General features: G+C 45.3%; 1 protein-coding gene across 1 annotated transcript; it reads right to left on the reverse strand.

Annotated features, from left to right (window-relative positions):
- Window positions 1-6,532: 6,532 nt before the first annotated feature.
- LOC135260207 (induced myeloid leukemia cell differentiation protein Mcl-1 homolog) lies at window positions 6,533-11,174 on the reverse strand. Its single transcript, XM_064345417.1, has 3 exons — window positions 10,516-11,174; window positions 7,397-7,647; window positions 6,533-7,284 (listed from the first exon to the last, which is right to left on the reverse strand). The coding sequence occupies exons 1-3, from the start codon at window positions 11,018-11,020 to the stop codon at window positions 7,168-7,170; spliced, it is 873 nt and encodes a 290-aa protein (XP_064201487.1). The 5' UTR covers window positions 11,021-11,174; the 3' UTR covers window positions 6,533-7,167.
- Between the last annotated feature and the right edge of the window lie 651 nt (window positions 11,175-11,825).

Here is an 11,825-nt window from a genome sequence, read left to right on the forward strand (position 1 = left end):
GTGAACAGCTGATCGTGGGGTTGGTATCAGCGCTCGCATCGGGGGGAGGGGCGGAGGTGTTGAGGGCATGGCGAGAAGAAGGGGGGGGGGGGGCAGAGGAGGAGAGTGGAGGGGGTGGTGGCGGTGGGTGAAATGTTGTATCTCTAGATACGAGTTTTACAGATTGCGGTCATCAGCCGAGCTCGAGCTCGAGCTCGAGAGAGAGATGCGCGAAGCAGATATCGAAAGAGAAGAAGAGGTGTTGCTGGAGTCGACCGTGGCGGCTGTTTTCGAGGAACGAGCCGTGCGCTGTTTGGCCTCCCTCTCGTGTCTGCAGCAACTCGAAGAACAATACATGTGTTATATTACGGGCTTCCAATGAACTCGCAAATAACTTTTACCCTCACTGCCGCCTCAGTTGAACCCTGACCAATGGAGGAGTCGGGCCCGTAGGGCGAGGGTGAACAGTGGTACCAGCCTTTACGTGTTAGATAACAGGACTGAGAAACCAGGTCCTTGGAATGATGCCAACGTATTTAAAATAAAACTAATTATGAGATTATTTGGTCATAAAAAAGGGATAATGGCCTATGTTCAAGAATCACCAGGCCTTCATTAAACAAAAAAATTTTAAAATGGTTTTTGATGAAAACAAATGTAACAGGAAAGAGAAATAGGTGAAAAGGCTTCTCTTCGCCTCACAAACATGGTTGCCAGGTTGCGGCGTTGCTCGGGTGACAGAGGTGCTCGAGGGTTTTCAGGTAACCGTGGCAACAGACATCCGCCAGGAGGCGAAGAGAGATGCTATCTTGCCGCGAGCGCGGCGTCTGTGTCTGACGAGCCGTCGAAAGCAGGGCAGAGAGGTAGAGAGGGCATGGCGGCACGTTGGGGTCTTTTCTGGAAAAGTCATTACATTACATTACATTACATTATATTACAGGCATTTATCAGACACTCTTATCCAGATCAACTTACGCAACTCTGGCATTTACATTGCATTTATGCAGCTGGATGTATACTGAAGCAATGCAGGTAATAAGTACTCCGCTCAAGGGTCCTACAGCAGGGTCCTACCTGGGAATTGTACCTGTGACCTTTAGGTAACAAGACCAACTCGTCACCCATTATACTGCACCGCCACCCCATTACGCCAAGCCTGATCTGTCGGTTATCTGTCGACAAAACTAATTTTGCAACTTGTTTTTTTTTTTTTTGTGGTTCAACTGAGCAGCCCTTGGTGATCTGCATGAGTGAACTCAAACTAACATCCATCTGGTGCACCACCCAGGGTATCAAACGTGACCCATCGCCTCTCCCTGGGTTTGAGGAAGTATCTCATTGTGAAAATTCAAGGGGTAACAAAAGGGCTGCCCCCCCCTCCCCAGGAAAGACATGGTAATTAAGACACACAGAGAATGCTGGAGAAAGTTCCGTTCGGTGCGTCAAAAGCGTGTTTATTTCTGGAAAGTTCTTGTCCCCAGCCTCAGCTGAATGACCCCAGTGTGCTTCCTAATCAAATCTCCTCCCGGAAGTCTCACATAACACAATCCTACAATCGAAGGGCATTGTGGCAGCAATAAAGAGGCTGCCCCCCCCCCCCCGTTTCTACTTACCGTCTTGACGGGTGGGGTGGGGGCGAGGAGGGTGTTTGGGACATGCAGATTCCTTCAATATTACTTAACTCGTAGCAGCCAAGAAGACAGCATCACATATGTACTCAACTTGTAACACAGGGAGCCTCAGTTTCACCCAAGAAGGGCCAATGAGGCTGCAGGCTTTTGTTGCGGCCTGCCACTAATTAACCAATCACGGCCTTTCAGTCGGGACCTTGATTGGGCTTTTGTAAGCGGCTGGGGACGAGCGTGTCGGCTGCGTGCCTAAATGGAAATGCCGTGGAACACTAGAGAACGGGATGAGTGCGTTTCGTCATGGAACCCTGGGGAGACCCATGTAAGCACTGAACAAGGAGCCAACGGTAACAAAGCCGTGTAAATGATTTATTTATTTTTTGGGGGGAGGAGGGGGGGGTTGCCAGGTTGCCAGGTCGATATGCAAATGAAATGAAACAGCAGGACTTCCTGGACTCCGGCCTGAGCTCCAGTGAACAAAGGTGAAGGGGACCGAAGCAAGAAAGACCTGACGAAGGTCTCGTACCGAAAGCTTGTCATTAAAAAACACATTCTCTGCAATACCCTCAGTGTGCCCTCAGCCTTTTATTGCATTGACCGAAGCAAAAAAGAAAATTGAGGTGACTATGCAAAGGGTGTGTGTGTGTGTGTGTGTGTGTGTTGGGGGGGATGCAGAATCCCAGAAACCAAACGCAGCAGCATGCACACTGCATGCCTCCACACTCTCTCTTTCTCTCTCTATCTCTCCATCTCTCTCTTTTTGTCTCTCCATCTCACTCTCTCTCTCTCTCTCAAAATAAACCTCTCCAGCACCTGAAAGTAGTGCAACCGCTAGGCTGCACCACACAGCTGACAGACTGGCCTACTTCTGCAGGTTCAGCCAAGCCGAGGGGAGGGGGGGGGGGGGTGAAAGTTAAAGTTGATGCATGCAGCTGGGGCTGCGAGCAGCTGGGGTTTGGCTTCAAGCAGCCCTGTTTATTATTGGTTTCAGTGTATTTCAGTTACAGAACAGCTTAGAGCAGCGGTAACCAACCAGGTTCCTGGAGATCTACCGTCCTGTGACTTTTCATTCCAACCCTAACAAAGCACACCTCACTCAACAGCTAGAGCAAGGCTACCCAACCCTGTTCATAGAGATCTACCATCCTGTGGCTTTTCATTCCAGCCCTAACAAAGTACACCTCATTCAACAGCTAGACAGGGCTACCCAACCCTGTTCATAGAGATCTACTGTCCTGTAGGTTTTCACTCCAGCCCTAACAAAGCACACCTCATTCAACAGCTAGACAGGGCTACCCAACCCTGTTCATAGAGATCTACTGTCCTGTAGGTTTTCACTCCAGCCCTAACAAAGCACACCTCATTCAACAGCTAGACAGGGCTACCCAACACTGTTCATAGAGATCTACTGTCCTGTAGGTTTTCACTCCAGCCCTAACAAAGCACACCTCATTCAACAGCTAATTGTTGAGCTGCTAATTAGTAGAGTCAGGTGCGCCAAATTACGGTTAAAATTAAAACCTACAGGATGGCAGATCTCCAGGAACAGGGTTGGTTACCACCGGCTGAAAGAGGAAAATCGCGCTTCTTTCTGCTTCACGTGTTGTTTTCAGCATTGGAATTAGCAACAGATTTAAAAGCAAAGGATTTTTAAAAAATACGAGGGCCGGCAATCTTTGAAAGGCAGAAATTGCTGGTCATATGGGAAGCGTTAAGACCGAGGAACGCTGACACGGTAAACTTGAACGGAAAGAATTTTTCTGGTTAAAAAAAGAGCGCACTAAGCACATAAACGGACGCGCATGCAGAACAGCAACCTCGACGTCGACGCTGTATAGCATGCACATCCGAATCGCTGGGCCCTTGTTTTCAACCTGAATCAGTTTGCATGAAGACCATGTTGATCACATCAAAGCTAGTGCACCAGGCAAGTACAGTAAACCTTTTCACTGAAAAAAACTATAATTGCAGTTGCTTCTTGCTTGTGTTGTCAACGATTAAAAAGAAAAACACACAACTGTAGCACCTGGGGTCATGTCAGAACACAAACACATTTGCTTAACGTCCTTATTTCATCTGAGCGAAAAAGAACAGGAAGTAAATTTTGACATGAATATGACGACAAGATCCAAAAACTCGAATCAGCTGGTAGCCACGGCACCATGGATTTAAAAAAAAAAAAATTTCTCAGAGCAGGCTGAGTTCAGTGATGCAGAAGTCTGGTCTGGTCTTTTTTTGACTTTCAAAACATCTTGATTGCAGCTTGTGTGGTGTAAGATTGTCGCTTTACGGTAAGCCTTAACTTGTGCAACTGCAAGAGCTGATCGAAAATGATATGCGTTGCATCTGTGGTCCCTGAATCAGCAAAGACCAAGAACTTAAGTGTATTTTGTTTTATTTATTTTGGGGGGGAAGAGCGGAGGTTGGCCCTCGGAGGCTGCTGTCTCCTTCTACCGATTCCGAAGATACATCCCCAAACTCATCCTAACACCAACCACAGTCACACCTCCAAGCAGGGAGGGGAGGGAGGCGAGAGAAGGAAATGGTATTCAAATACTTCCCATTCTTTCCAGAAAACTGAAAATTAACTGGAAAAAGTTTCAGTTTAATTCTAAAGTCCAAAGTGGTAACAAAAAAGTGACCCCTATTCACGAATAAGTAACACCTGAATGGGGAACGGACAGGAGGAGGATCCTTCTGGGATTCCCTTTCCAGGTTGTGAAAGGGATTGTGGGAAATGATAATACCTAGGACAGTTTAATTCAGTGTTCATTCGTTTTAATGGCCCGCCTGACTGGACAAGGCGAGGGTGAATCACCGCCACGTGGCAGTTCTGCACTGTGATTGGCTAGGATCCGGGTGATTGTCGGGGGGGGGGGGGGTTTGTCCACTGGAAATAACGTCAACAGTGTCGCAAGACGTCAGTCGGTACGCACGTGAGGCTCTGATGTGGACAGGAGACAGGGTCACATTTTTCCACTTTTCCCTCAATACACTCCATTCATGTGATCGCCAGGTTTCATTAGCAACACACACACACAGAACAATTTGTACTTTTCAAACTCAAAGGCTGAGTCGACTTTCTCTGCCGCTTTAAACAAGTAAGGAGCCAACACGGAACAAAAGTTATTTTGTTTCTCTGGGACCTTTTAACTTGACAAATCAACCAGGATACGTGCAAATGTGGTGAATGGGATCTGTACCATTAGATTATCCAGTATCTTTTTAGCAATAACTGTCCATAGGTGTTGAAGATATTTGCAGACCCACAGCTGGTAAATGAATGACCTGTTAGTCAGAATGCTTTGAACACAAGCCTGTGGCATATTGGTTCATCTTTAGTAGTTTTCTCTGGTGTAGAATAATCTATGTAAAGTCCTGTATGAAGAGTAGCTCATTACTAGTGAATCTACTTGAGCATTACATATACCTCTTACATTCTCAAAATTTTATGAGTGATGATTGTGGGGCCACTAATCTGGAACTGTTTATTTAAACCCTTTAAGGTGTGATATCACAAATATGTGATTAGAATGTTCTTAACTAAACATTCTAACGCTGATGTAACAAGCCAGGTAGTTAACAGAAATGGAGTTCTAAAAAGCTTAGAATTTTGAAAAACATTACAAAAAAACCTGCTCTTCAAAGGGGCAATGCAAGAAAACCTCTTTCGCAAGGGTTCGCTTAAATCGGCATTTGTAATTTGTAACATATTTTTCCCCACACCACTTCCAGACTGGTTTAAAGCCCGGGTTAAGATAATGGAAGGGCATGTGGTCGGGAATTGCGCTTGTATCTGAAAGGTTGTGAGTTTGATTCCTTGCTGAGGCGCAGCATTTGTACCCTGGAGTAAAGTACGTAACCTGAATTTCTTCAGTCACACACCCAAATGTTTTAATGGATTATATGTAAAAATGTAACCAGTAAAGACTTGTGAAGAAGAACCACAGATATTGTCTCTTTGTCTGAAGTCTAAGCCCTGGTTGCTGTTCGGTGAGACTCATTTTTGTTCAGAGGGTCACATATTTAACACAACCCACAGCAGTTTACGGTTTCCCCAGGAACCACACTCAAATAAGGGGGGGGGGGGGGGGAGGTGGCGTGAGTCTGGAGTCTGCACTGAGCTATGAATGGAGACTGGGCCTGTTACAGGAAAAGGGGCCCCCGATGATGTCATAATGATCGCATGCAAATGGAATGGAACATTCGGATAAACGGCTGCCTCACTTCCCCCACAAATGTTGCCATGGTAACGCAACAAGAGCCAAAGGACCACGGGACCACACACACATTCCAGTTGCAGCAAGCAGTACAATGTTGAAACTTCAGCCCATTTTCGTGGTTGTTTTTCGGACCTTCCCCATCCCTGTAATGTCTAAAAACTTTGGAGGAAATTGCTTCAGTCTGTGCAAAGACAAAATGGGCCACCGGAACCATAAGCCGCTTGTTAGACTGAAGTAAAATGAGTTTAATTTTTTTTTTTAATACATAGAATTTTTTTATAGAGTCCCCAATCCCACAGTACCCTTCAAAGACGGGCACATTTTTTTGTGTATAAACGTGTCACAGGGAGTGTGCCCGTAACCTTCGTGGACGTCATTTTCTGATCTGGTGGACAAACGTAGGGCACTGATGTACTCTGTGGAGGACAAAAATGCCACAACTGTGGCGGGTTGGTGCAACTCGAGAGCTTGTAGCGAATCGTTCTACGACTGGAAATGAATTCAGCTCTTCTCCGATTCATCAAAGGCAAATCACACGCTTCCAAGGACTTACCACCGACTGAAATACCTGACCCATGTTATGGGGGTCAGGACGAGAGGTTATGGATCTCCAACTCCAATACTGAGGCATTGGTTTGCTCCCCCCCCTCCCCCCCCCTCCCCCACACACACATCCTGTCCAAAAGAAAATTCCAGTAGACATTTAATTTTGATGTCATTTTTTTTTTATTCAAAAAGCAAACGGCTTCTGAGGGGCAATGGGTCCCAAAAGACTGATGGCCTGTATCAAGCAAAGCACCAAAAAATATAAATATTTATTTTTATTTACAGAGATGCTTTAGCTGAACAACAAAAAAAAATAAGTGGGTGGTTATCATAAAAATGCCATTTGTATTAATACGATCAAATCAACAACAATAATAATAATAATAATAATAATAATAATAATAAATTCAATGAAATTGTCATGATTACAGTCATAGTCTCTTCTGTTAATCAACATATTAGGACTCCGCAGCTCCTGGGAAGCTTCCACATCATGCTCCTTTCAGAAAGTTTCATTAAGATAACCACCCAAGCTAACGGCCACACACACAGTCCCATCAGCGGCGGGCGGGGCACGGCGGGTCCACAGCGTTTTCGGAAGTCCATGGAAACCCACTTCCCACACTTCCCGACATCCCACAAGCTCTGGCGGGATGTCCTGGTCCGTTCGGCGGTCATCGTTCACTCCATACGCGCCGTGACGCCCCCCCCCAGACCGTCCCGCCTCTGCCGTTTAGACACCACCCCCTAAGGAGATTTGAATGGCAGCGCCCCTATCTGGCTGGGCGGATTCACCGGATCAGGAAGGCGAGCCCCGCCCCTATGCCGGCCACGCCCGCAAACGCCATGAGCGCGTTCCGCACCACCGACTCGGGGTCCTCCACGTGGAAGAACTCCACAAATCCATCCTGCGGAACCAAAAAAAAAAACACTTTAGAATCACTTCGCAATCACAGCTAAGGCGAGCCAAACTCCCGAGAAGCTTCGTTTCCATTCACGTTCAGGGACTCCCGTACTCACCCATCCTTTGTTGCTTAGCAACCAGTCCTGCTTGTTGGCGAGGAGGTAAGAGGAGATCTGGTCGGCGACGGTGTCCACGCACCGGTCGCGCCCGTTCTCCTTCAGCCGCTTGCAGATCATGGCACCGAACGCCACCAGGCTCGCCACGCGGCCCCAGTTGGTGGTGCCGTCGCTGAAGAGGTTCTCCGCCACCGTGGTAACAAAGCTCATGTCATCCTCCCTCTGGTCCAGAGACAGCTTCTGGATCATGCCTGAAATGGGCAGGGAGAGAGAGAAATGTAGTGAACAGGCTTATATGGAGCACTGCATAAAACTGCTAGCGTCACTCCACACCACATGTCTGTAAAACCCTATCTCTGACCTCCTGTTTCCTTCCTCCATCTTAGCCACCGGTCGGGCCCTTTTTCCAATATCAACATTAGCAGAAAGAAAACAAACCCCATGGGGGAAGAGACAAGGAGCTACAACCAAACTAACCACCCAGCCACTGTCACAATTTCAAGCTTTGGTGCGCCTCGGGAACAATTTGGGAACAAGTCTGAATATTCCACCAGCTCCTAAGGGCAAATATTCAAATGGTCAAACTTCGTTCTTTTGTGTTGTTGGTTTGTTTTTCCCTTTCATCCTGAAAGCACAATGTGAAACTGAAACAAAACTAACTCTGTGTAAATAGAACCCTGTTGCCATCTAGATAAAACCCACATTTCACTCAAACATTCAAATGACCCAATGCTAATATACACATATTAGTTTATACAAATTCTTTCTGACTGCATTACTGGGTTCCCAGGCTCTGCAGACGATGCCTGATGAGGGATACAAAGTCCACACTTATTCTTTTTTGAATTTTTAATTTTATGAAACTGATCCAAGGCAGCAAATAACTATCACAGCCAAAGTCTTGCGTGTGCTGGTCCTGTCTAAAATTTCTGCAAGATTTTGCAACAGAATGTTTTTTTTATGGGGAAGCCAATGTATAATCTGCAACAGCTAAATATAGACAGATGCAACTTTGTCACTTATTTGGTGCATGGGGATAACAAAAAGGGGAAATAAATTTAATCGGGACAAGCCATTCGCTATTTCCATTCGCCTTCCAGTTTGATCCACGAGGCAGGCACTTGCAGTGTAGTCAGATCAAAAAACAAAGCAGTGTTTGTATCTGCACGCCACCTGAAATCTGAAGGTCTAACGTGAAGTTCTTTTTTTTTTTTTAAATCCAAGAATGGATGAGCTAGTGATCTCAAAACTGCGTGAAGCGCTTCTCTCCCCCATTGCGGCTAGTTCCGCCTCTGCAGCTTGGTGGGTACTGATAAGCGAGCCAATTAAGCGGAACTAGGGGAGGCCCCAGATTTCCGAGAAGCGCTTTCCGAAAACTGTTGAGGGGGGCGCTGGTTACTGTGGTCTGCACAGGAGGCCGCTCGGCTGGCTAGCTAAAAATACAGATTTCAGAGAAAGAGAATGACCGCACGGATGAACCGTTCAGATGCACACCAGTGATAGGCTTCCTGGTCCCCGGGTGTTAGCGGGGTGGAAAAAAAGCTAGTTTTCACCGGAATAAAATACAGCCGTACTATCCCAAGCAGCGCTACGGTCAACAAAATGAATAGCCCGTTGAGTACCAAGTTAAGCGGTGGGAGGTATAAAAAAAAATCCACAAAACGCAAAGCAGATGCTTGCGGTTGACTCGAAAGGGAAGTCTGGTTTTAGAAGAATTCCATGAGTGGTGGGGTAAAATACAAATATACACGTCCGCTCGTATATGAATCAGATTGGTTACCATTACAAGCACCATCAACACAAGCCAACAGTTCCAACTCCGTGGAAGCCTTGCGACTGTTATTATGGAAAGAGCTTTATAGTCTAAGTTCTGGTTACAGTTCCGCTTCCGGGGGTTCACTAGGCAATCGTCTATATACCGCCCAAGATTCCACAAACCCCATAAGGAATACCCGATCGTGGTTTTCAGCACACCAAACTGTCAATCATAATCCATGGTGGTTCAACTTTATTAAAGTAACTTTAGAGCAATACGTCAGCGAAAACTGGAAATTGCATGGATACGTCAATGTCACAACCAAATACCAGCATTCGTTTGTCAGAAGGCCTCAGGCAGCTTCAGTGACGTGCGAAACGCCTTATCACAGTCACCTTGAGAGAAAAAAGCGATAGACTGATTTGAAAGTTAAAAGCCTGCCATATAGCCAACAGGGTTGTGGATGCCGAAGGCGTGACAGAGCGTGTCTGCAAGCACGTACACTAATACTTAAAAAATTCTATTTGTTGTCTTTTACACTGAAGAGCAACTAACACATACCAAGTGCTGCAAAACGTGGCTTCGTGCACCCCAGCTTTATGTTCATTCATTATTCATTACATTCATTTGGCAGACGCTTTTATCCAAAGCGACGTACAAAAGTGCATTTCATGGTCGTAGACAACTGCTGAACATGGGTTCAGTAAGGTACAATACTTATTTTGTACAGCTATTTCTAGCCGAGAACAATGAACACTATTCTGGCCTAAACTGTGGATCTGCGTGGCCACAACTGGTCTGGCAACACATTTTCTAGAATGTTCTTGTGAGTTGAGCAGAGATTCACAATGACTGCTTTCGTTCAAAATGCAGAATTTGCGAGCGGATTCGCAAATAGCACTCGCCGACTGACCGATTTCTTTTTTTTTAATTGCCATCGGGTGGTGCGGAAGTGACGCGATTCTTTTGTGTGAATTTATGCAAATCAAATAGCTAGCCAACTAAAATGCATTACGAGTTATTCCTAAATTCATGGTAGTGAAACAGCCAATTGACATTCTTAGTGATTATACCGACCAAAACTAAAAATAGTTTGTTGCAGTCACCATAACTTAAGTAATATAATGAAGCCTTTAAATAAACCAGATAAATTATCTAACCAACAAAGGGTAATCTAGAGAGCGACCATGACCCAGAAATATAAATGAGCAATATAAATAATGAGCTCCCCTACTCATGCTGGACAAATAAAGCAATTCTGCAATTTGCTAGCAATTTTGAATAGACATAACCAGTGTAGCAATGCTAGCTAACCGTTCTTGCAACCTAGCTATAGTGATCCGCATTCATCCACATAATTTACCATTGTAAGCGATCTGATGTTTTCCAATGACATCGTTCACAACTCGCGTAAGCGTCGGCAAAGCCTTGCTCCTGCTCCGCCCGGGCTGACTGAGTCCGGTGTAAATCCGAAAGAAATGTCCAAGTAGTTCCCGTGTTTCGCAGTCCAGTCGGTTATAGCCAACAGGGTAATCAGCCAATTTCACGCAGTCCGACGGCGAGTCCGGGGAAGATGGCAGGGACCCGTCCTCGTTGCCACTCGTTAGGAAGTGACTTTCCAACTTTAATCTATTCTTCTGTCCATTTTTTACAGGCTTGGCGACCGTTTGATGACTCTCCACCTCATCCGACCAGTTATCCAGTTCGTCCTCCATTTGCAGTTTTGGTGAGACCATAGGCGTTCTAGAGGCCCCATGCTGGTAAATGGTGCAGGAGTAAATGCCATTCTCAGAGCCTCCATTTTGACCATAAGGGGAGAGAAGGCTAACGACACTCGTCGTAGCGCGGTTCATCGCAGACAGATTCATATTTACAAAGCAGGTACCTGATCTAGCTCACAATAAAAACGGGTTTAAATTTGCAAGAATCTGCGATAGTAATACAAACTAGTCTCCTTAGATCTCTCGACTCCGTTCTAATGAAGTCTGTCCTATGTGCGGAAGGAAAGTGGATTGTGGGAAGGGTGGTGAGTGCTATATGAAACCTGTGAGTAACGCCCATTTTCCTTATATGGTTCCTTCCGTGGGTGGGAATAAGAAAAAACTCAACATTTTTCAAATGTTTTATTTATAGGTTATGTAACGGATTATGTCTGACTGGGGGAAATACAAATAGCCTAAACAATTCCCAGCAGGGGATTTCTAATTATGGGAAATCATTGACCTCTTGATACGTGATATGATGATATACATAGACATGATCTATCTGAAATTGCATTATGTATTCTGCTACAAATATAAAGGGATCAAATTTAAATTTAAACAAGACTAAGAAACGGATGAACAGATTATGTGACTCATTCAGAATGTTCGTAGGCTACACTGCGTAGTTGTCTACGTAATCAGCTAAACCAGTGGTAACTAATCTTTTCAAGCCCAAGATCACTTTTTATTCCAAAATGTAAGCCGAGATTTACCACTCCGATATCTTCCAATTAAAACCCACTTACCACGAGTAAGACTGTTCACTGTCATATTTATTTTTGCAATTTCTGTTACGACAGGCTGTAGCCTACGTGCATACATACACACAAATAAAGAGACAGCACAGTTATCTGTTCAATGCACAATGTTCATATTTACAGTATCTGTTCAATGCACAATATTTCGTTTC

Source organism: Anguilla rostrata, chromosome 8 (genome assembly GCF_018555375.3).
Source record: "Anguilla rostrata isolate EN2019 chromosome 8, ASM1855537v3, whole genome shotgun sequence".
Classification (NCBI taxonomy): domain Eukaryota; kingdom Metazoa; phylum Chordata; class Actinopteri; order Anguilliformes; family Anguillidae; genus Anguilla; species Anguilla rostrata.